The sequence below is a fragment of the Coregonus clupeaformis genome, chromosome 17, assembly GCF_020615455.1.
Source record: "Coregonus clupeaformis isolate EN_2021a chromosome 17, ASM2061545v1, whole genome shotgun sequence".
Classification (NCBI taxonomy): domain Eukaryota; kingdom Metazoa; phylum Chordata; class Actinopteri; order Salmoniformes; family Salmonidae; genus Coregonus; species Coregonus clupeaformis.
This window is the reverse complement of record NC_059208.1, coordinates 24896588-24922130: the sequence shown is the minus strand read 5'-3', so window position 1 is coordinate 24922130 and position 25543 is coordinate 24896588. Positions and strand designations below refer to the sequence as shown.

Sequence of the window (25543 nt, the reverse complement as noted above, 5' to 3'; positions counted from 1 at the left end):
TATTTAAATGACAGTGCATTGTCTTTCTTCAATTTCAGGACAACATAATGATCCATAAGGACATCAAATGTAACAAATGTTAAACAACAGATTTTAAACTATTTCAAATATTTTCTCCCTTTCAGTAATACATTCTATGGGGTTACATGGGAACAAAGGAGATTAATGCATGGGTTGCAATGCACAGAACATCTGAGGGCAAAAACAACAGAGCTCTCCATTGAGCCCACATATGTGGCATGGGTCAAAATACATCATGGGACATTTGCTCCTGGGCCCATTCTAATAAGTTCTGTTTCTGGGAAAACTTGCACCATGTTTTCAGTCCAATGGCCGCTCATCTCTGCAACAATTACCCTGCCCTCCTTGCATCCTGTGTGCTCAATGCAATATGCATGTGATCTAATATTCCAGAACTATCGCCATTGATTTGAGGGCACTGGAACCAGATGATGATAATTAGTCTACTGTACAATAGAATGTAATGTTTCCTTTCCACGAAACGTGGTTGTAAAGTCTATATGGTATAAAGTGTTCTTTCCGAACATATAAAACAATGTTGATCTGCGAACTGAAATGGACTATATGACTGACTGACACTATTCACTCCAAAGACCAATCCTGAAATGGATCTGATAGGGGCATAGTGGATGATGGTTCGCATTGACTCCAGCAGCCAAGGCTTCAATGTCACAACCTCTGTGGCTCTTCTGTGGTTGGACATTTATGCTCAGTTCACAACCAATTACAGAGGGACCCTTCTGCACACTATGCGCAATTGATATGCCTCTGGGCCATGTGAAAATGACTTAGTGGGTCAAATGGAGCCTGCAGACATGGCAGTGAACGAGAGAGAAACAGAGGGAAAGAGAGAGGAGATAGACAGGGAAAGACAGAGGGAGCGAAAAAGAGAAACAGAAAGATAGAGGGGAAAGAGAAAGAAAGATAGAGGGGGAGGGAGAGGGAGAGGGAGAGAGCGAGCGAGAGAGTAATGGAAAGAGAGAGGGAATGATAGAAGAGATAGAGGAACGAGAGAGAGAGATGCACTGATGAACACACGCATGAGGGAACGTACAGAAGTGAAACAGATGGGCTAAAAATAAACCATCTGAAATATTTAACTTACTGACCCAGAAACAGCCCCAGTGTAATCATATCTGTGCTCCAACAGAAGAGACTGCAATGGCACAGCCATGATATCATTTGGCCAATGGAAACGGTAATGAAATGCCAGGAGTCCGTGGCTCACCGCGGGAGAACACACTAGAAAATCTATGCATAATGACAGTGTGTCGGCCATAATGTTGGCGGCGAAAATCTGGAGATTTTACAACAGCTTGACTGAGATCAGGGTACCATTGAGTAAAATGAAGATACTCACTCAGAATGTTAGATGCGGTAGTAATTTATCAATGAACTAATAACACTTTTCACAATGGCCCAGTTTATAAACTCTCATGTGATCTTTCTAACCAATGAACAGCAATAGGGTAATACCTTTTCAGATATGTCAATCAGATATGGAAAACACAACTTTCGCATGGCAATACTGAAAGAAAACATAAGAACAATAGTCCTTCTCCATATAATAGAATGAAAATAATTGAAATGTATTTGTTTATTTGGATCCACATTAGCTTTTTGCAGAAGCAGCAGCTACTGTTCCTGGGGTCCACAAGAAACACGGTGACTAGACAACCCTCGACAGACACGTATTGTGATGGGGAAGTTGTTGGAGAAGACCTGGTGATGGACATGGACCTTTGTCCCTTTCTACCTCAATCTCCATGTCCATCTTCAGCAGTGAGATTGGCCTATAACCCCAGCCCTGTTGCCATTACCATTTTAGAGATTCCAACTGAGCAGAGGGGATGCTGCACAACACCATCAATATTAATGTTCTGTGGCTAAACCGGCTTTGGAAGAACTTTCTCCCACATTAATATTGATGCTGTTGCCAGATATTGGAGTTTGGCCCTCTTTAAGGATTTATAACAGGAACAGTGGAGGCACACTCCTCTTTGGGTCCGTACCTCGATGATGCGGACAATTTCTTTCTGTTCGTAGCAATTTCCGTGGGAGAGGGGTGACTTCTGTGCACCCTTGATGAGATCTGAGGAGAGAGGGTTGCCATGACGCAGATCCAATTCCCTTCCGATGCTGCATGGCCGGAATGATTGTTATGGAGAAATGAGCTTTCCATTTCAAGGGATCTGGGAATGCCAAATGTGTTTGTTGATTCTGGAATACGGGGTATTGCTTTTGGGACATCTTCACAAACAGTCCACTGTTAAGCCACACACACAGACTCCCATATAACATTCATTATTAGTTTTGAAGATGCATTGCTTTACATATCAAGTGTCAAGTGGGCTTACTTATGAAGCGTTCCAGGCCTGGATATTTTGTCATGCATTCTGTGATAAATTGACTCTGTGGAAAACCCAGTATAAATAAAACGGTTATGAATGACCTTGACATCGTTGCCTGACATACAATCATTCTATCAGACTTAATAAGGAATCCTGAAGCATTGGTAATCTTGACTGTTTAATTTAGTGACAGAGCCTTTATTGGTCATGATTTTGGGGGTCTCCTTTTGAATCTTATGTCCTCACTAGCACTTTGTGAATCCGTCTATTTCCATCATGCACAAACATTTCTAACTAGGCAACACAAATAGCTTATCATACACTACATGACCAAAAGTACTGCTCGTCGAACATCTCATTCCAAAATGATGGGCATTAATATGGAGTTGGTCCCCCCTCTTCTGGGAAGGCTTTCCACTAGATGTTGGAACATTGCTGCGGGGACTTACTTCCATTCAGCCACAAGAGCATTAGTGAGGTCAGGCACTGATGTTGAGCGATTAGGCTTGGCTTGCAGTCGGCATTCCAATTCATTCAAAGGTGTTCGATGGGGTTGAGGTCAGGACTCTGTGCAGACCAGTCAGGTTCTTCCACACCCGATCTCGACAAACCATTTCTGTATGGACCTCGCTTTGTGCACAGGGGCATTGTCATGCTGAAATAGGAAGGGCCCTTCCCCAAACTGTTGCCACAAAGTTGGAAGCACGGAATCGTCTAGAATGTCATTGTATGCTGTAGCGTTAAGATTTCCCTTAACTGGAACTAAGGGGCCTAGCCTGAACCATGAAAAACAGCCCCAGACCATTATTCCTCCTCCACCAAACTTTACAGTTGGCACTATACATTCGGGCAGGTAGCGTTCTCCTGGCATCTGCCAAACCCAGATTTGTCCGTCGGACAGCCAGATGGTGAAGTGTGATTCATCACTCCAGAGAACGCGTTTCCACTGCTCCAGAGTCCAATGGTGGCGAGCATTACAGCACTCCAGCCGACGCTTGGCATTGCGCATGGCGATCTTAGGCTTGTGTGCGGCTTTTCGACATGAAAAACCCATTTCATGAAGCTCCCGATGAACAGTTCTTGTGCTGACGTTGCTTCCAGAGGCAGTTTGGAACTCAACAATTTTTATGCGATACGTGTGTCACGCCCTGACTTATGGGACTCTAGTATGTTGAGTCAGGGTTGTTATTTCTATGTTCACGTTCTAGGTGTTGTATGTCTATGTTTGGCGGGTGTGATTCCCAATCAGAGACAGCTGTCGCTCGTTGTCTCTGATTGGGGGATCATACTTAGGCAGCCTATTAGCAATCATTAGTTGTGGGATCTTGTTCCATGTAGAGGCTTGTATTGTGTTTAGCCTGAGGACTTCACGTTACGTTGTTTTGTTGTTTTTTGTTTGTGTGTTTATCTTTATAATAAACATGTATGCATTTCACGCTGCGCCTTGGTCTGACCCGTCCTTCAATGAGCGTGACAGAAGATCCCCACCAAACACGGACCAACAGCGTGCCCAGGAGCAGACATCCTGGACATGGGAGGAGATCCTGGACGGAAAGGGATCCTGGACATGGGAGGAGATTCAGGCTGGGATGGATCCGTCCTTGGGGGTGACAGTGGAGCCCGGTTTAGAGGCAACGCAACACAGAGGCGCCGGCCGAGAGGAAGCCCGAGAAGGGGGGCTAAAGGCTGGTCGGGGATCGATGTAGAAGAGCCCCCACCACTGCACTCGTGGGGGCTCAGGGAGGAGTCCTCACGGGAGGAGGCTGGCGCGGAGAGTGAAAGACTGGTACAGTCGGAGATCTCTAACGTCGTTCCCAGTCCGGTACACCTCGTGCCTCGTCTCGCACCAAGCTAGTGGTGCGTGTGCCCAGTCCGGCCCGGCCCATTCCTGTTCCTCGCACCAAGCCAGTGGTGCGTTTTGCCAGTCCGGCCCGGCCCGTTCCTGCTCCTGCGCAGCCAGACCAGTGGTGCATGTTCCCAGTCCGGTCCGGCCGTGCCTGCTCCCCGCACCAAGCCAGTGGTGCCTGTCGCCAGTCCGGCCCGACCCGTTCCTGCTCCCGCACAAGCCAGTGCAGTGCGTGTTCTAGTCCGGCCCGTTTCTGCTCCCGCACCAAGCCAGTGGTGCGTGTTCCCTAGTCCGCCCGGCCCTCCTGCTCCCGCACCAAGCCAGTGGTGCGTGTTCCCGTCCGGCCCGGCCCGTTCCTCCTCCCTGCACCAAGCCAGTGGTGCGTGTCGCCAGTCCGGCCCGGCCCGTTCCTGCTCCTCGCACCAAGCCAGTGGTGCGTGTTCCTAGTCCGGTCCGGCCCGTGCCTGCTCCTCGCACCAGACCAGTGGTGTGTGTGTCCAGTCCGGCACGGCCCGTGCCCGTTCCACCGGTGCCTGGTCCGGCACCGGTCAGCTGCTCCACTCCGGAGCCAGAGCAGTCCGCTCCACCAGTGCCTGATCCAGCTCCGGTCAGCTGCTCCACTCCGGAGCCAGAGCAGTCCGCTCCACCGGGATCCAGTCCAGCTCCGGTCAGCTGCTCCACTCCGGAGCCAGAGCAGTCCGCTCCACTGGTGCCTAGTCCAGCTCCGGTCAGCGGCTCCACTCCGGAGCCAGAGCAGTCCGCTCCACCGGTGTCAAGTCCAGCTCCGGTCAGCGGCTCCAGTCCGGAGCCAGAGCAGTCCACTCCATCGGTGCCTAGTCCAGCTCCGGTCAGCGGCTCCAGTCCAGACCCAGACGTCAGCCCCTCTACAGGTTCGGGGTCTCCCACACCAGGGTCCAGACAGGGCTTGGTACATCGTGGGAGGAAGGAGAGGGGAAGCAGCGCGCAGAGGTCCAGACCAGACCAGGGGCACTACGGGGAGGCTGAGAGAATGTGGTCGTCACACCCGGAGCCGGATCCGCCTCCGAGGCGGAATGCCCACCCGGACCCTACCCTGTTATGTCAGGTTTGTGCGGTCGGAGTCCGCACCTTTGGGGGGGGGGTACTGTCACGCCCTGACTTATGGGACTCTAGTATGTTGAGTCAGGGTGTGGAGTTCTAGGTTGTTATTTCTATGTCTAGGTGTTGTATGTCTATGTTTGGCGGGTGTGATTCCCAATCAGAGACAGCTGTCGCTCGTTGTCTCTGATTGGGGATCATACTTAGGCAGCCTATTGGTAATCATTAGTTGTGGGATCTTATTCCGTGTAGAGACTTGTATTGTGTTGCCTGAGGACTTCACGTTACGTTGTTTTGTTGTTTTTGTTCGTGTGTTTATCTTTATAATAAACATGTATACATTTCACGCTGCGCCTTTGTCTGACCCGTCCTTCAACGAGCGTGACAACGTGCTTCAGCACTCGGCGGTCCCGTTCTCTGAGCTTGTGTGGCCTACCCCTTCACGGCTGAGCCGTTGTTGCTCCTAGACGTTTCCACTTCACAATAACAACACTTAAAGTTGACCGGGGCAGCTCTAGCAGGGCAGAAATTTGACGAACTGACTTGTTGGAAAGGTGGCATCCTATGACGGTGCCACTTTGAAAGTCATTGAGGTCTTCAGTAAGGCCATTCTACTGCCAATGTTTGTCTATGGAGATTGCATGACTGTGTGCTCGATTTCATACACCAGTCAGCAATGGGTGTGGCTGAAATAGCCAAATCCACTAATAGTATATATTCAACATTTTAATTTGCATGGCTTATATATAGAACAAAACCTGTCAACAATGACAACTATGTCTTGGCTCAGACTCCAAATGAACATGTTACTGACAAAACCCATATATCTCTGACATGGGTCACCAATACAACTATCCAGCTAACATCCCCCTCTCTCCATCCCCCTCACTTCCTCCATCCCTCTCTACCTCCCTTCAGCCCATCTAGCTTTTGCGTGCGAGCCAGTAAGTGGGACCTCTTAGGGGACAAAGAGTGACCTCAATTCAATCTGACGTCTAGCCTATCGATCTCCTCCAATTGCGGCCTGGGCTGTCGTATCCCCCGGAGACAGACAGCTTGGCCGTCCTTGTATGGCTGACGTTCATGTTTAAACCCCCCCCCCCACCAACCCCCCAGCCGGTTTTCCTCATACGCATTGCTCATCTACAGAACCCTATATAGAGTGTGTGTCATAACAGATTGAGGAGGTGTCTGGGTTAAATGCACGTGACTGGTGCCTGTGTGTCTCATCTCCATAGAGGCACCTGCGTGTTTTAGTTGGGCGATGGGACCTGGAACAATTACTGTCAGGCTACGGGTGATATATCGGCAGGGTTATTGTATTTATCATCCCAACCTCTGACTTGAGCCGTAATTGGTAAGACCTAACCTCCAGATTGCTTAGATGCATGCAGGTCTTTTGCCATGCTGTTCCAATATTGGTGTATTCAATTAAATACTTCTGTGTTCACACATGGGGAAGTACTATACAACCTTGAATTTGATTGTTGACTCCACCTACTGATTCATATGTCTATGTCGTCATGTTTTGGTATATGCAGGTGGAAATGTTCGCCGTAAAAAGGCAGGTGTGCAAAATGGAAGGCAAGAGGCATTCTTCTCAAGCCATTCAAAGCAGCCATGTCAGGGTTTGATTTACCCTTACCCCCAGTAGTACACACTCGCATACACGCACACGCGCACATACGCACAGTCACTCACACACAAACCTTTGGGCCACATGTGTTTTTTATATTCATACCAAGGGAGGGGGGAAAAAGTGTGCCTCCAAAATGGGGTTTGAGGGGTCATGGTGTTTGGCCAGGAGTGACAGCTCTGAAATGAAGGCATAAGTCATTCTCCTACTCACCACATGCACCATTCTGGGATAGGGTGAGAGGGGAGGGGAACAGAACAAGGCTATGAAAGGGTTGGGATTGGGGAGGGAGAAGGCTGCAAGGCAGTTGGTGGGAGGGAGGTGGGGAGTAAAGGGCACAAGGTTATAGGGTGGGGTAGTGTGGTGTGTGATGGGAGGAGGGGGGAGAATGACTGAATATAAAGCATGTCTTTAGGGAGGCAGAGGACCTGTGAGCTTTTCTCTCTTACCTTTATCAGTCTGACACAAAGCTGCCACTCCAAGTGAAGGACCACAGATGTTGTTTACACATACAGTACCCACCCACCAAGCCACTCTCTTTCTCTCTCTCTCTCTCTCTCTCTCTCTCTCACACACACACACACACCCACCTTAAACTGAGGGTCAAATACCATGTGTACACTTTCTCTTGATTCTCTCTCTCTCTTTTTCTCTCCCTCTATTTTTCTCCCCGACTCAAACACACACATACATCATTAAGTGAGAGGTCAGAGTGTTTGTTTACACTCTATCGCACACACTAACAGCAGGGGAGTATCAACATTTGGGCTGCACCCTGCCGTGAGAGCTGGGGAGTCCCCCACTTTGTTTCTCATCCATTGATTGGTTTAGAGTTTTTATTTTACAGATTATTTTCATGCCTCTGTACCCCATCATATCCAAACACGCTCGAGATAAACACACTGACCACACTGAGTGACTACTACTCATGCCCAATGGACTGCACTACATGGAATTACCCATATGACTTGAGCCATCTGTCATAAGCTCTTGTCTAAAATGGCCACTTGAATTCATACTGACTTGGTGTATCACCTGATTTCAGCCTGTTCTTTGGTAAAAGAGAAAGTAGTTGTATTATGTTGTGGTCATAATGACAGAATATGTCATGGTGTTTGAAGTGAATATACTTTTGATAGTCTAGTTAAACATCTAAAACGTTAGTCATGGCTATGACTGGTTATGACATCTACAAGTCATGTTTTAACAGCATTAGGTAATACGTTCATAGAGTAGGATGTTAGCTGGTTCGCATAGGTCTTGCAAGTGGCGAGATCATAGCAACACAAGATGGAGAAATAACTGTGAACAACATATTTTTATTTCAATGAATGGATCCATATTTCCAAACAAAAATAGAGAAAAAAACATACTCTCATAGAAATATTCTGTGAACTAATTTATCAACAGACAGTCCTGCTCTCCAAGGTCCCAATGGCTTTCAAATCCCAATAATTGTTGCTGATACCCCAGTGCCACGTTAAAAAACAGAGACTGGTCGTCCAACAATCAATGTTGCCTTACAGCCCGTCATCAATTGATGGTAACAAAAACACATAATAATATCTACGCTAAATCACAGTAGATGCCCTCCTCTTAGGGGACCATTGTAACTTTAATTGAGGTTTTGGAGGTTAGTGATACAATTTCCTAGTATGCTGCTTGAATGACAATTGAATTGAGGTGGCCTCTACCCTACATGACAATGTCATATGGAGGACATATTGCCTGTCATAACAGGTAACTTCAGATTATGGCACAGTCATAAAATAAATGCTCAGTGACAAAATCTTGTTCTAAGGCAAGTACAACTATAGTTTTCAAATGCTTATTGGTTCAGGCTCCATAACAATTCTCATTTTTCACAAAAACATAAAATGTGATTGTGACATGAAACTAACTGGCATTAACTGGCATGTGTTATGTCATTCCTATGACAGCATTATGTAGACGTTATGAAGGGCCACTTTTATGATATTCCGCTTTGAAACAGTGGCAGAAGTACACTGACCATTACCAGTTAGTGGCCCTGTAGTTTTTGACCTCAAAATGGTGGCTGAGGAAGAATCTACCAGTGCTGTGTTTATGATGGGAGTGGGTCAAGTGTGGGTTCTGGATAGTTTCACATTGCAAGTGCCTATTTTTTTACATATTTTTTTGCAACTTCCCACACCCTCTGACATCTAAATACAAGTAAAAGGTCAAATTATGGACAAACCAAACGTTTTTTTTTGTCACCACTACCACAAAGATAATCCAAACAATTAATATCCATGTTCCGCTTTGGTACAGGCTGTTGATAGGTGTTTTGCCCTGGGTGAGGCGTGATTCTCTGTTTCCTACTGATAGTGTCATGTCTGTCCTGTCCTGTCCTGTCTGTCCTGTCCTGTCTGTCCTGTCCCCCCACCCTGACCCTGAGCTAGTCCCAACATACCCCTTAACATGGATGTCTATGAGTCAATGACATACATATGGACACAATCATGAATTTCTCTCATTATAAACAGTGCTAATACACACACACACGGACAATACATGTCTTCTGAAAATTCGGAGGAAATTTGGCATCGTTTTTTAATGGCTTCTGGTTTCTTTAAAAAAAAATTGGTTGATGAATAACCTTGGGCCTGGCTCTCTCGGTCAAGCAGTTCTATCAGCAAAGGCCTTGCTCTAAATCGCCATACAGTGGAGATTCTTGGACACGTCTCCTTTAGATGCAAGCACAGTGCCGACAATAGAGTGACTGTGTCGCCAGTAGCCACCACCGCTTCCAGTCCGAGACTGACAAAGTCATCTTTAACGGCGTGAGTCCGACAGAGCTGCAGGAGAACGGCGCAGAAACCATTATGCCAGCCAGCCCGTCTAGTGTCACCTCTCAAACGTGGCGAAGGCGAAGTAGGAGGGGCCATGGCAGCCACCAAGTCTCTCTATTGGCCGTGGTCCCCTGGAGAAGAGGCGTGTGAATGGCTGGATTGGTGAATGGGGGAGGGGTGTGGTGAGATAGTCAGGTGGTCAGTCTTCTTTTTGGCGAAATGGTGGTGGTCTTCCAGGGGATGGATGGAGGAGATAAATGGAGGGAGGGATTGAGGGATGGTCAATGAAGGATGGATGAAAAGCTGAATCTGCGGCGACTCGTCCTCCTCAGGGCCCGTTCTCATTGTAGTGGAGGGAGATGGGGCGGTCGCGCTGCACGGGCATGTAGGGCCAGTTGTAGCTGGAGCCCGAGAGGAGCATGTCGCGCAGCAGCGTCTCGATGGGCGTCTTGCCCACCAGGCGCACGAAGAAGAGCTGCTCAATGACGGGCGAGGAGACGATGCGGAGGGAGGGCAGCCGCAGGAGCAGGCGGCCGAAGCGGTTGGGCTGGCTGGGGTACTGGTTCCTCACATACTCCTCCAGGGCACACTGGGACTTCTCCTGGATGCTCTCCACGTGGGCCACATCCGACAGGCCCATGGCATCTGAGAAGGAGAGAGGAAGGTTAGGCGTTGATGAGTTTATGGATCATTATGGTTCTGATGAGTTGACCTCACACTGACATACAATGTGAAATTGTGTCCAGCTACGTACACACATTAGAGCTGAAATGTCAGTATCCCTATGTAAATATGTCATTCTATGTAGTGGAATACAATTCCCTTTGCCTTCAGTTGTGGGTCGAGGTGTTGTCCCTGCTCTTACACCTCCCCTAGCACCAGTCCCTGGTGTGAGTCTCACACGACAGAGAGAGTGTGTAGACTGCGTGTGATACTTTTCACTCCCCCCGTGCTCCGTGGTTATGGGGTCAGAGATGGGTGAACTCAAAACAAAGTCACATTTAGTGTACTGCATGGTACTGTACTGCACGTTAAGTACTACTGTACCAGTGTTTCTGTCCCCAGTATGAACCTAATTTAAAGGCTGCATCGAACAGCGAGGGTAATTTTCTCCCAAGTGCTTTACTCTAGTGTGCAGCAGAAGCACTGGGCCAGGATTCAACCAGCACGCTAGTCCCTTTGTCACAGTACACTTTTATCAGCCCCCTGCGCAAACTTTGGCCTGCTGAGCTTCAGTCCGCATAACAAAAGATTAATGTGCCTCATATTTTTGTCGTAGGTCTCCCCCCTCCCCCTCCCCCCCCCCCCCATCACCCCAGGTGGGGTATAACTGCCAATTCTGCCACATTTCCCACTGTGAGGGCAAGCGTGTAGTTTTTTTTGCTATCCGCCATTTTGGGGTCTGTGTGAGGCATCAGTGGCTGACAAAGCTAGGGCTGTCTGTGCAACTGAGCCCTCGTGTGCTACCACGACACCTCCACAGGCGTCCTTTACAGGCACGACTTCCCTTTGTCTGGCTCCTTGGGCGCACACACACGCACACACACACACACACACACACACACACACACACACACACACACACACACACACACACACACACACTGGGGATGAGGATGGTGGCGGTCGTAAGATGGCCACTGTTTGATTCGGGGTGATGTGACTGGGATCTAGGGCGGAATGTCTGAGGGCGGAGGTGAGAGAGGGTATTGGGAGTTTGTCTGTCCTTGTTAGCTCATGCAGGCAGGTCTCGATGGGGGGCCTGTTCTACGAATGGTCTGTCTATCTCATTGTGTGTACGTGCATGTGTGTGTGTATGCGTGTGTGTTGGCTGGAGTTGCGGGACGGATCACATGGATGCTCAGGGCTACAGGGGTTATGTAGGTCAAGGCCTGGGCTGTGGCAAATCCCCCTTGTCGCTGCAACCCACCATGAATAATTCAAGCATGGAGGTGGGGGCAGGGGTGAGAGGGTTGGGGTTTGGAGAGGAGGGAAGGGGAGAGGCTGCCTGACTGGTTTCAATAATAGATGGTAGCGTGAAGGAGAAGAGTGTGATGAAATAAAAGAGAGAAGAGCGAAGGGGTTCTTCAGCCATCCAAATTGAAGAGTGTGGGCCAGAGCTAGATACATGCAAAGTGATTCTGACAAGCTGTGCGATGGAGGCGAGGAAAATGGCGATTGACAGGAAACAAAAACAAAGGTGGAAGACCTCAGAGTTGGGTTCTCTCACACTCACACCCCCTGGGTCATAAACAATGAATCCTCAACACATCACAATCCCAGATCTGACAGCATTCTGGGTGGCGTAGAATAGCCATAACTATCTACTGTGCCTCATACATTGGTAAAAGTGGTGTAACAAAGGAATGAGCAAACTATTGTTTGCTATTTCACCAATATTTACGCTTCTTTACCTCATATAAGTAGTTCATCCATGATAATATTTATATGGTATCCATACATTATCGATACATTGTTTACAAAGACATTGTTAACCACTTGGTTGTTAACCACATGCTATACTGCAGAGAGTCTATAAGTCTGCGGGGGGGGGGGGGGGGGCGGGGAGGGGTGGGTGGTGAAGGCGTGGAGGTGAAGGAGGGGGTGTGTGGTCTGCGGCGGGGGTATAAAAATGTGTCCACTCCCTAATTTTAAGTGGCTGGATAAGAGCGTCTGCTAAATGACTAAAATGTAAATGTAACTTATCTGGAGTGACCACCATTACCTAAATATGTAGTTCCGCACAAAACACAACACAAACTATCCTACAGATAGACATAAACAACGACATATAGAAACAGAAACCACTAAAGTCAGACGCCACTCACCGGAGGTGAAGAGCACAATGGATTTGAGGCAGGAGTACTCAGCCGTGTCCACCTGCAGAACCTTCAGTTTCTCCACCTGCTCCTGGAACACCCGGATGTGGTCCATGAACGCCACCACGCGTTCCGCAGACATGGGCGATGCGTGCAGGCCAGCCGCCGCCAGCAGGGGCGCCACGTGCAGTGGCATGGAGCACTGGGCCGCGTTCAACACAAACAGCTCACTCCATGACATGCGCAGGAGCGCCACCTAGGGCACGGGGGGAATGATGGTAGGATTGGTTAATTCAGAGTTGACAGAGGGTGGTTCTGGGAAATAAGGATAACAGTGTTTATCTTCCTTATGCAGATGGTTGAGTATGGCAAGTGTTAGTGATATGGCCAAACTTAAAGGCTACTGACCCCACAATTTAACCTTTACATGACATACCAATTGCAGACATGGACATATCTGTTCTGGACAATATTTTCTGGGCAATATCTGTGTTGAGCATCTACAGCTCATCCATAAGGGACTACCCAAATAAAGTGACCAAACCACATCTCTAGGCATACATTATTTATATTTTCTAGTCAGGCATAAAAAAAGATTATAGTCAGGCATAAAAAAATAATTATAGTCAGGCATAGTTTCTAGTCAGGAATCAGGGTGGTCTTCCACACCTGGTCCATGAGCTGCAGGTCAGGGAAGAAGGGGATGTTCTTGGCCCACTCCACAGCGCTGAAGAGCAGCCGTGCGGCCAGCTCGCAGATGTTCTCGATGCCCATCAGGTTGTTTCCCTGCATGCACTGGGACCCGTAACGGGATGTGGGGTAGGGCTCGGCGCGCAGCAGCAGAGAGATGAATCCAGATAGGTAGGGCTGCCCATTGTAAGGGTCGCTGCCATTGGTCAGGTACTGACCCGGGCTGGACTGGGAGTTGGACATGCGGCCTCTCTGGACAGCTGAGGGAGAGAGAGAAAGAAAGGGTTAAGAAGGAGATATGGCATTAGATTTTTATGAGAAAAATACATTTGTCCTCTTTTTACATTTCAAAGGCTCACAAAAAAACTGTGATATGTCTTGTAATATGTCAAAGGCTGTGGGTAGAAGTGAATACTCAAGTACTAGAAGCTAATTGTTTGGCCAGGTGCAGGTACAGTAGGTACAGTAGAACTACTGCATATTTCATTCATTCATGTGGCTGTACTCTATCCACCTAGCCTTTATTTAAATCCAGGCTGGCGCAGTTACAGTAACATTTAGGACCTGAAGCTTCTCTGTCATCACGTCGTTATGACTGCATCCAGCACTAACCGACTTCATTTAGTAGGCTGCAATTACCACCGTGTCATAAAGCACCATCTAGAGGTTGGAGGTGCAAAGTGTGGAGAAACGGGGAAATTTCTGCGGCTCTAAATGTGTCAGCACTCTGTCTCCTGACAGGCAGACCCCGGTGCCGTGCATCAATGAGTAATGGCAACCAGCAGCCGGTAAAGACACTACGGCTCTTCACACCTTTGCCCTCCCCCCCAAAACACCCCCACTCCACTGCCAAATGGCTCAGCCGAAGGGGAAGGGGGCACGCAGAGGCTAAGCACACATCCCCACCCCCGCCGAGCTATGATGCGGCGGCTCAAAGCCCATTTGGAAAACACCTGTTCAGTCATCCCCACTGTCTGATTAATAACTCCATCTACAGTTACACAGAACGAGGGAGAGAGAGAGAGAGAGAGAGAGAGAGAGAGAGAGAGAGAGAGAGAGAGAGAGAGAGAGAGAGAGAGAGAGAGAGAGAGAGAGAGAGAGAGAGAGAGAGAGAGAGAGAGAGAGAGAGAGAGAGAGAGAGAGAGAGGTGACGAGGGAAGGTAGAGGTAGTGACAGAAAGAGAGATAGAAAAGGGTAACATAGAGAGGCACGTGGAGCAAGAGAAAGGAGTGTGGGAGAGAGGGGGAGAGAGAGAGAGCGAGAGAGGGTGGGACAGGCCTTGGAAAATACTTTGAAACTCAGCATCACCTGTCCTTCGACACAACAGCTGTGAAAATGTAATACACTACAGTGTAGCAAAAAGAGGACAGGTCAAATCACTCAAGAACACAGTAAGTCAATAGAATTTCAAGACTGATTACAAAAAAAAAACATTTGAGTTTGTGACCTCAAAATACTGGTTTCCCTTGAACTCAAGCAACTCCTGTCCCAGGGAAAGAATGTTGTCTCCTTTTGCAAACAACAACATAGGGTACAGAGACAACATTGCACAATGGGAATTACCATGTAACTCACTCCTAAAAAACCTTACGTCAAAAGAATTGAACAAATTCCGGAAAAACTATTTAAAAAAGATTCCAGTTAGCTTAAACGGGTTGAAAGTGCACATTTTTTTAGAGCATGGTTGTCCTTCATTACAGGTTAGTGTGTTTTGACTATCTGAATTAAAAAATAATAATCAATGCATCATAATGATTAATGCCATAATCCACCAGACGTCAAATCCACTCCATCCACTTGTCTTTTGAAAAGCCTCTTTGAGGAGGTTGTGTGTGAGTGCTTGAGTTGAAATGACGCATCAAAAGCATCTCTATGTGAATGAGCAAGGGAAATGAATGAGACAGGGAGAGAAGGGCATAGACAGGGTAAAAGGGAGAGGGAGAAAGATAGTGAGTGGCATTGGATGAGAGAGAGAGAGAGAGAGAGAGAGAGAGAGAGAGAGAGAGAGAGAGAGAGAGAGAGAGAGAGAGAGAGAGAGAGAGAGAGAGAGAGAGAGAGAGAGAGAGAGAGAGAGAATGTAGAGACAGATTTGAAAGCCTGCCATAATCCATTTCCCAGTTTCTAATTGGTCGGCGGTGGCTTAGTGTGATTGGACAGACCAAATCCACTATCTCTTGACAGTAGAGGTACTGGCAAACAGTGGGACTAAACAACTAAAGTGCCTAAAACCCCAAACAGAAAGACCATGGCACTACATCTAACCCCATGGTACAAAAATAAGGCAGAGGGGAGAAGAGGGCACGAAACAGGTATCCTTGGCGATTTCAGCCATGACATTTAAAAACGCCTCATCCCACCAAGGCTGTCCTTATTTGGCCTTAAGTCACTGTGCTAGAAGTACAAGACAGTTAAGCAAACTATTGTAGATAAATACAATTAAGGACTATCTGGGGCGGCAGGTAGCTTAGTGGTTAAGAGCGTTGTGCCAGTAACCGAAAGGTCGCTGGTTCTAATCCCCGAGCCGACTAGGTGAAAAATCTGTTGATGTCCACAGGCACTTAACCCTAATTGCTCCTGTAAGTCGCTCTGGATAAGAGCATCTGCTAAATGACAAAAAAATAAAAGTAAAAGGTCATAGTCGGGGGTTATGCACTAGAAGCATGACAGATTTGGCACAGCCTCTTCATTAACTGAGATAAGTGGTATAATGGGTTTTGTGTAGTCCATTAAAGGTCCGCTAACAAAAAACACAAGATAATATTCAAATACACAGACACACAAATATAGCTTATTTTGGACAGTAAAGCAGTGTGTATTGTGTAAGCCCGCTCAGAGAGGAGCGTATGATGAGTGTGTGATGTGACATTCATGTGTTATTCCTGTGCTTCTCACAGACTCATTTAGCTTAGGTTGAACTCTGACCTCTGGGGTCACTGCTCTCACACGCTGCATGCAAGGGTTACAGTGAAGCACCAACTCCCCTGACAAAAAGTCAAACCATTTACCCTTAGTCAACTACAAATACACAGAGGAAGTGGGGCCAAGGCTGTGAGAAAGACGTGGAAAGAAAGAGAGGAAGAAAGGGTGAGAGGAAAGGAGAGAAAAAAAGAGGTTGAGAATGAAGGTGAGTGTAAGAGTACAAATTAAGAAATAGGGGGATGATGTGAAATAGACCACTCCCCCACCCCAAAAAATATATACAATAAAATATATGGGGGGTGGGGTGATGCGGGATGTTCCCCAATGCTGGAAGTGGGGGCCTCGAGTGAAAAGGTTTGGGAACCCCTGAAATAGACAATGGGAGCGAGGAAGAGGGAAGGAGGCAGAGTGAAATATGATATTGTATGGAAAGGGATAGAGAAGGGGTAAAGAGACAAGGAAAAAGAGCGAGACAGACAGACAGACAGAGATGGAGAGAGCTTCCTGTGAGGACGCTCAGACACATTAGCTGCAAACATAGCCCCTTTAATATCCACCCAGTCACGTTGGCGCTGCTTTGATGAAGCAGATATGAATTAATAACAGAAATGCACCCTGCATGGAGGAGTGCTCTGGCTTTCTATCCATCTCTCCTAGTCTATCTATTTCTACAATGGAAGAGATCACACAACAAGCTATACTATACAAGCGACTCAATCATTTTCATTACATTTAGTTAAACACTCAATGGCTGTTTCTCAAGAAAATTGGTGTAAAGTCACCTGGACTCAAAAACAATACGATACTTCAAAATGTAGCAATAGACATGGATATGGATAACGCTAGACTTACTGTAAAGGCTAGCCTTTCATATTGTGGCAATAGGCTAGCCTGGCTATTGTACAGACAAGAGAGAAAATGAGCGACTCAACAGAGAAATATGACAGTATGACATGCAATGTGAGTCTATTCACCTCGAGGTGTCAAACGAAGCCCATCTCTGCAGAGTGAGCTCTAGTCCCACACACATCTCCTCCTCTAAAATATGAAATCCTAGCCTTGGGGATATCAGAATGTGAAACGACTAGTGCCTCAGCTCTATGGTCTCTTTGTGGCCTATCACTTCAATGGAGGCTGCTTTCTGTCAATGAATAATGGCAGCCACCTTGGACTAGGGGAGAGTGAATTAGCCTAGTAGCTTTACGTAAAGAGACCTATTCTAACATGTCAGTAAACTATGACAGTATTGTAATAGGGGAATGTTTTAGCAGGCCAGGGTTTAGGGGGTAAACTAGTCTCGGTTTTTGATTGCCTGCTCATACAAGCTGGACAACGTGCATGGATTAGTCAATAAAGGCAGTCATTTAGCGAGCCGTGGTATTTACTCAACATTTGGACTTTGCCTTGAACATGTCCATTATTAATGTTTCGTTTCTGGTTCTCGTTGACCTACAGTATATCTGTCTCTGTATTTGGTCTGTGTGAACCAAGGGTCAACGGCTGTAGCAGCGAGTCTCATATAGAGTGATGTGTTTCATAATCCTATGTATGAGTAACTGAATATCAATATCCAGGACTTTCCCTGTGTTATTTACCGTTGAGGGACACACACTAGGAGTCACAATGGAGATAATCTGTCTTTGAATGTTCTGTCTATGAACAGTCGTAACTATGTATTTACTATGAACAATCTAGAGCAGGGGTCTCCAACAGGTCGACCGCAAGATACCAGTAGCTCGCAGCCCACCTATGAGTAGCTCGCCAAACAATTCTGAAAGTACATGCAATTTTCACGTGTTCCACGGCAAACTGTCATAAACAAATCTCACAAGTATCAGACACCGCAAGCTCCCAGCTACTATCTAATCAATGCAACATTGACATTATCCCACCCCTGGTTAGCCACTATTGGCTTAAAAAGCCAAACCTAACACAATATCTGCCAATTAATTTCCAGCAATATTGCCCCTGTCTGTCTGTGTGGTGCGTGCGTTTGTCACACCGTGTGTAGCCAGTTGATGTGATAACAACGTCTTGTAGGTTGACAGAAATACTTTCCCCCAAACCTTCTCAATTAAATGTTAACTGCAAAGTAGGCATACCTGGAAGAAGTATATCATGAGTAAGTATATAATTTGCATCTATTATTTGTTATTTTAAAACTTTGCCATGAAATGAGCATTAGCAGTACAGAACCATCACTAGACCAGCACATTAGATGGCACAATCCTCACTTGCTAGATGTGCAATTAAAGGGCCAGATGCACAATTAAAGGGCCAGATGCACAATTAAAGGGGAATTACACCCCCACATTTGTTGTTTTGTTTTATTCCAGACCCAAAAAAAAGGGTATTCTGATTTGATTTAAGCATTGACATGGACTCAGAACATCCAATTTCGTTGTTTCTCTATGAACAATTGCAATTTTGAGAGTGAAAAAAATATATAAAATAGAATTTGGGGAAAATAATCACATATTCTATAGGACCCCCCTTAGAGTTGTTTATTAACCATTATTTTACCAGGTATATTGACAGAAAATATAGCTAGAAAAAAATAAGTAGCTCGCCACACGTTTCATTTTTTAAAAGTAGCTCTCATGCTAGAAAAGGTTAGAGACCTCTGATCTAGAGTATGTACTCTAGTGTACAGTGTGCCTGCCCATGCCAATCTCTGGGTGCATGTCACCATGTGAGTTGGTATCTGTGCCCATGTCACTATGTGTGGTAGCTGGTAGGGAATGTTAGTTGTGAATGTAAAATTGTGAATGTGTCAAGTATATGGTGTGTTCTTCTAACGTGTGAATTTGACAAACATCACAGTCTATATTGGTCTTTTTTGGTCTCACTAAGGTCAGAGGAGCGCATACGGAAAATTCCGACAGCAGAACATGATATGCACTTCACTCCCAACTAGCCCAAGGAACTGTCAGCCAGTTGTGCACGTTCACTGTCTCTCTCTCCCTCACAACTTCCTTATACCCTTAAACCAGTGTTCTACTCTAAGCAGGAATGTCATTGAGAAACATGGAGAGTAGAGGAGATGCCAGAGGTGCCAAACAGGTAGAGCAGTGAAGAGGTAAACATTACCTTTTACATGACTGTTAAGTATAAATCTACCTTAACACGAGATATTAGATATCTATGTGGGCTGAAATAGAGTGACCTCTCAGTCAAGTTACACACTAAGGGTCAACCAAAATATCAGCTGGACTGTCCAAATAACACTCCTAAATTAGACACATACAACACCAGCGAATGTGACACTTGTCTTAAATAATGCAGATGTATATGCAGTACATTTTGGAGCAAGTTACTGCATAGATTGGTTAAATTACTCACTCACTTTTTGTACCTTACTAAAACGTCGCCATGTTTTACAGAATTTTGCCACTAGGGAGTGGTGCATTTTTGGAGCGGGACGGGAGATGCAGGGCACCGACTTGGTTGACAAGAAAGGCCCACCTAACCACAAACATAACCTGTCAGGTTTGTTTTTCTATGCTTTGTTGCTGATATTCTGCTCTATTTGTTTGTTTTCACTGGCAGAATCCTCCTACACCATCAATACGTTACTTTTACGCATGTTACCAACAGTAGCGGTGCGTGGGTAAAATCACTGTGGAAGCCAGAAAAAAAGCCATATTACAACCTATGTGTTGTGATAATTGCTTTGTTTGCGCTATTTAACCTGTTAGTTCATATGCCTTGCGACCGTGATATATAGGCCTAAAGGCCAAGACAATAAGAAGAGACAGTGGCAGAATAAATTCAACCACACCATTGTTTAATCACAAAACCAGAGAGCAACCTCTGTCCGGTGAAGTCCACAAAGCATATTGCATGTAACAAATGGTTACTTGACCTACAGCATGGTCAAGCAAGTTAATGTTTCCGACATTTCGGACCACTAAACAACTATTTATTTAGAACCACGGAGAGTTACCGCAAGTTGCAAAGAAAACAGGAGCTGCCTCCACTATTCCAGCACCATTTCAACTTCAACTTTTCAACCTCATCAAATCACCTCTGCTTAGTCTAATACAGTGACATCTAAAAGATACCAGAAACGATTTAGTCCAATCATCGTAAGCTAAATATGATGTGGCTGTCCATGGTTCTGATTTTTCTGTGTGTGTGTGTGTGTGTGTGTGTGTGTGTGCGTGTGTGTGTGTGTGTGCGCGCATTTGTGCAAGTAGAAAAACATGTTGACTCACCCTACTTGTAGAGAAAGGCCAATGCCATCCTCCTCTCTTTCATGTTGATGAAATAGTCTATCACTCTGTCATACAGTATATGCTTTTATTTTTTCTTGTCCTAGGCTACCTGGCTAAAATGTTTGCTCGCTAGTCTAACTTCCTTTCATGGGCAACATGCTACTTAACATTAGCCTTTTACATCTAGCTACATATTGAACTTCCATCCTCTCAGGCCAAGGGAACAATTTATGAATTCATGGTTGGATCAGAATCGCCTTTATAATCATTGCCAGTACCGGCAACATGCAACAATTTCAACAATTTTACGGAGTTACAGTTCATATAAGGAAATCAGTAAATTGAAATAAATAAATTAGGCCCTAATCTATGGATTTCACATGACTGGGCAGGGGCGCAGCCATGGGTGGGCCTGGAAAGGCATAGGCCCACCCACTTGGGAGCCAGGCTCAGCCAATCATACTGAGTTTTTCCCCACAAAAGGGCTTTATTACAGACAGAAATACTCCTCAGTTTCATCAGCTGTCCGTGTGGCTGGTCTCAGACGATTCCACAGGTCGGGATCTATTGTCCCCAGCACAAGGTGCACCTGTGTAATGATCATGCTGTTTAATCAGCTTCTTGATATGCCACACCTGTCAGGTGGATGGATTATCTTGGCAAAGGGGGATTTGCTCATTAACATGGATGTAAAGAAATTTGTGCACTTTTTTTTTTGAGAAATAAGCTTTTTGTGCATATGGAAATTTTCTGGGATCTTTTATTTCAGCTCATGAAACATGGGACCAACACTTTACATGTTGCATTTATATTTTTATTCAGTATATTTATTTTTCTTGGTACATTTTTTGGGACGCCTGGCTTCCCTTGGCATCCATGAATACTGGTTACCAATCCATGTGTCGAGAATAGCGTGATATTTAGATTATTATTTTGTGCCTGGCTTGCATAACACAAGTAGGCAATACCTTGTAGTTGTTTCTTTATATTTTGGAAAATTAAAGAAGATATTTCTGATGACTGTTATAGAAGTGATAGTCCTCAGTATTTGCCCTCTGCTTTAACCCAAGAGCAAACACACGTTTGTGAATAACTATTACAAAGTTAATTATTGATAGTTCCAACAATCAATTTGAGATTACTTCAAATCCATATACGGGGCAAAAATGTACATTTGTGTATTTCCAAAATGTTCCAAAATTCACACGGATTATAACTCAGAAAGCCCAATGGACTCCTCTTGTCAGCCGACCCTGTTGCATTATATAGAAGAAACATGACTTATGTATGACCTCTGGGGAAGACGAATAGGAGATTTGGGTGTGTAGTCTTACTGCTTCCTCGCTGCTACCAGTAAGCTTTTAATGTGATTGCAATGCTGCATTTAAATGTGTACAATTGGTGCTTTTAGTATGAATTAACCCCACCATTAGCTACCTCTGAACTTTTCAGGGCAAATTGTTAGCAGGACTTTATCTTAGGCCCTATTGCCGAGTTAGAAACAAATATGTAGCCTATTTCACAGCAAATAATGCCTCTATAACTGGAGTTTATTTTGGTTATTACAGTCTGACTAAAAAGTTCATTTGATTTTCTTTTGGTGTTTGAAAACCTAATTATTGGTAGGCCTAAAGAAAACAGTGAAATATGTTTGATTTACTATCTGACAAATGTTGCCGTTTCAAAGCATTGCTAACACTTGGTTGTGGTACAACACAACTCTGCATAACATTTCAATTATAATTATTGATTTAAAGTCAATTAGAAAATTAGGTATATCCAAAATACTTATGCCCAGGGCTTTAAAACCAACACTTTCAACATTTTAAAGAAGTGCGATTTTTTTACATTTTCCTCAAATGCACTGAGATTTACGAGGACACGTATCTAGGCTTATAATCCACGATGAGGACGAGTCTGTTTTGCGTATGATATACCAGTACCAATTTAATCAACACTTGAGAGAGTTATAGATTTTTTAATCGTGTTTATGCTGAATATTAGTCTAGACCATATAATAGTAGCATAGCTTAACAAATCCCTTTCAAAATGTTATCTGCAGTAGTTAATATATAATGTAGCCAAATAATGGCCTGATAACATATTGTGCATGTTTATGTTGATGAAAGGTCAACAGACTTCGGTGTGTCAGGCGATTTCCTCGGGTTCATTCAGTCAGATAGGGGCATGGCCGACTAAATTTACCCTGCAGTGCTTTACATGAACTGTGTACAGTGTACACACTAGCACACTAACGAGATCCCTTGAATGATTCTTTTCGGCGATAGGACGGGTATTTCCACCTAAAATGTATTTGAATAGTTTATTATGAAGGAGGCTACTGTATTCAAGACCTCGTTTGTAATAGGCCTGCCTGCTTGACACACTCACACTGGAAGTTCAACACAGCGTGCTTCCTGTTGAGTACTGTTTGTGCCACTATTTGCACTGTTTATGGTCATATCATAGGGACCTTTTGGAGTATCCACAACAGCTTGAGTGGCCAGGTTGATCAAGAATTACAGTATATAATTTGCGATAAAACCTATTGCAATGTGCTAACAAGGTTTACTCCAGAGTAGGCTACACTGCACAGCGATGCATGCATTTATGATTAGAGAAATGTAGTATTGTTGGTGGGTAATGCATAAAATACAGAGTACAACAACAGCAACGTCCAGCATGGAGACATGCATGTGCAGAGATTTTGTGAGGATTTCGAGTGTCTGGTTCGCGTGTTATAATTAACACAACTCGTCTGATTGAACATGACGCAGCAAGATCCTAGCTGACTGATTAAAAGTGAAACGCAGTGCTTTGCGAACACGTTGCCACTGTTCATCTTTCGCACTAAATGACCCGTTCTTAATCATGCACAATACAATACATGTAGCGGGCCCTCTTGTAGCGGATAGGGTGTCGGGGAGCAAACACCAGAATTAACGGGGAAACAAAGAGAGCCCTTTTCCAAGGGGAGAAAAAGAACTGCATACTATGGACTGAATAGGGAATAAAAGGGGTAGGCGATCTGAAACAACAAGCATTGCGTTACAGCAGACTACAATTGCTTTTAGGATAACTATGACTGATAGAAGAGGGAAATATATAAGACAGGGATATCCATCGTTAAAGCGCTATATGGTTTCAACTATACGCAACGACATTCTTGAAACCAAATGTCCGCCAAAACCCAATTTGATCATTTTATTAGTTTACAACATTTACATAAAGGCTACAGTCTTCACCGAATCTCAAATCCTGTCTTACCTTCTCTTCTCATGCCGACTTTGAGGCACTTCTTCAGTCGGCAGTACTGACACTGGTTCCGATGATGTTGGTCGATGGGACAGTCGCGGTTCCCCCGGCATGTGTAACTGAGGTTCCGTCGCACCGAACGCTTGAAGAAGCTTTTACAGCCCTCGCAGGTGAATTGGCCGTAATGCTTGCCACTGGACTTATCCCCACACACCATGCAGTCCACGTTGGGGATCTTGTCCCCGGAAAGTGCATCGTTCCCTGGGGTTGAACCAGAGGGGGTTCCCGGTGTCCCTCCGGGCTCCTGACTGCAAATCTGGAGCTGGGACCCGGGATCCGCCGAAATGTTCTCTTGCCACTGGTTTACTACCATTGCCATGCTATCCTAAAACACTTTGGTTAAACAACAGATACGAGTCCAATTCCGTAGCGCGGGGAGGAGATAAGAATCCGTTCTGACGTCTTAGGAAAACAAGGCAGGGCGAAAAGGCGCTTCCCACTTCCTCCAAAAAGTATTTAATAGATTCTCAAATAGATTTTCTCTAGTTATCCCTGTCATAAACGTATCTTCTGTAAACTTCTATCAAAGTTTACGAAGACAGCACGGTATCAACATGACTATTACTTAAGAATGTAGCCTACTGCCAGTGTTCTGCTCTGCGCAGAAATCCATAAACACGCTCTCTCAAAAACGTTGAGTGTATTTGAAAAGTCGACTATCAATACAGCATGTACACACTGGAGAAGTGGTCGTTAAAGTGTCATTTTCATGAATATCGACTGCTTCGAATCTTATTGTAGTTAATTTTCGAACTGAACTAAATCAAAATCTTCTCTCAATCCCAAAAACACAATACTAACCATAGTTCTACGCAATTATGTGATCGAAGTTGTCTTGTAAACTCATACAGACGTGCGATCCAGAAAGTAAAGTTGCTTTCGTTCCTCTAATATTGTGCGCCACGATGAGGTCTGAAAGAAACGTCGATAAACCATGGATGGAGTGCTCTGTGGTAGATGCAGTATGTTTACAAGCAGATATCTTTGCCAATCATGTACTTCACCCGTCGGCTGTCGGTCCCATCTCTGAAAATCATAGTTAGAATTTGGTGAAAGTGACACTAAACAGCCGTGCTCGTAGCCCCACCCCCACCCCCATATAAGGCCAGAACTACCATATAAGGCATGACCCCTCCTCTCATTGAGAATGGATTTACGCATGAACGGGCAGATTCAATTGGCCAGGGGAGGCTTAAGAAGTAAGGCACTCTCCAATTGGGCAGCCGCCGATTAGCTATACAGTATGTTCTGATTGATAGAGTAGCTGTGTCATTACTGTATAACGGAGTGTAGCTGTATACAATAATCAATGTAGACATAGATCTTGATTTTTTTATATCTAAAAACCAAAACTGTTAGGCCTCACTCAAAGGGTCAAATATATTTATCAAAGTAATAGGCCTATGTCAAATATGTCCTCAAACATCAGTGTTTATAAACTTTTCCACTCAAACGTAGCTTTTATTTTCATTGTTTATTTGATGGCCATTTCAACTCAATCATCCCCACTTTAATTTACTTTTCTAAAAATGTTTTAATTACTTGTATATCCTACTGATACCACAATGCAATTCTGAATGTTTAATGTTATGCCCACGTGCTGAAAGCTATACAGTTTTCACAGTAAGATTATCGATTGTTCCAAAGCAAGGTGACAAACTTCTCACCAAGAGACACATATGGAGTGTTAATTTTGTCAGTTTGTTGTGCAGCTAAACTTGCCATCTGGATCTCAATGCACAAAAGGCCATAGCAGTAATTAACGATGACTACTGTGTTTTTCTCTAATGGGGTTTTCAAGCTGAAAACAGCAGGGACCTAATTATTTTTCCAGACAGG

The 25543-nt window shown here is 45.1% G+C and overlaps 1 protein-coding gene across 1 annotated transcript; it reads right to left on the bottom strand.

The window, feature by feature from the left end:
- Positions 1-8234: 8234 nt before the first annotated feature.
- nr2f5 (nuclear receptor subfamily 2, group F, member 5) lies at positions 8235-24756 on the bottom strand. Its single transcript, XM_041874140.2, has 4 exons — positions 23657-24756; positions 13233-13513; positions 12573-12819; positions 8235-10389 (listed from the first exon to the last, which is right to left on the bottom strand). The coding sequence occupies exons 1-4, from the start codon at positions 24021-24023 to the stop codon at positions 10073-10075; spliced, it is 1212 nt and encodes a 403-aa protein (XP_041730074.2). The 5' UTR covers positions 24024-24756; the 3' UTR covers positions 8235-10072.
- Positions 24757-25543: the final 787 nt, after the last annotated feature.

Coding starts and splice junctions, on each gene's coding strand:
- nr2f5 (XM_041874140.2), bottom strand. CDS start 24,023: ATGGCAATGGTAGTAAACCAGTGGCAAGAGAACATTTCGGCGGATCCC. Junction 13,514..23,656: donor AGTCGGCATGAGAAGAGAAG/GTAAGACAGGAT, acceptor TCTCTCCCTCAG/CTGTCCAGAGAGGCCGCATG. Junction 12,820..13,232: donor ACCTGCAGCTCATGGACCAG/GTGTGGAAGACC, acceptor CCCGTGCCCTAG/GTGGCGCTCCTGCGCATGTC.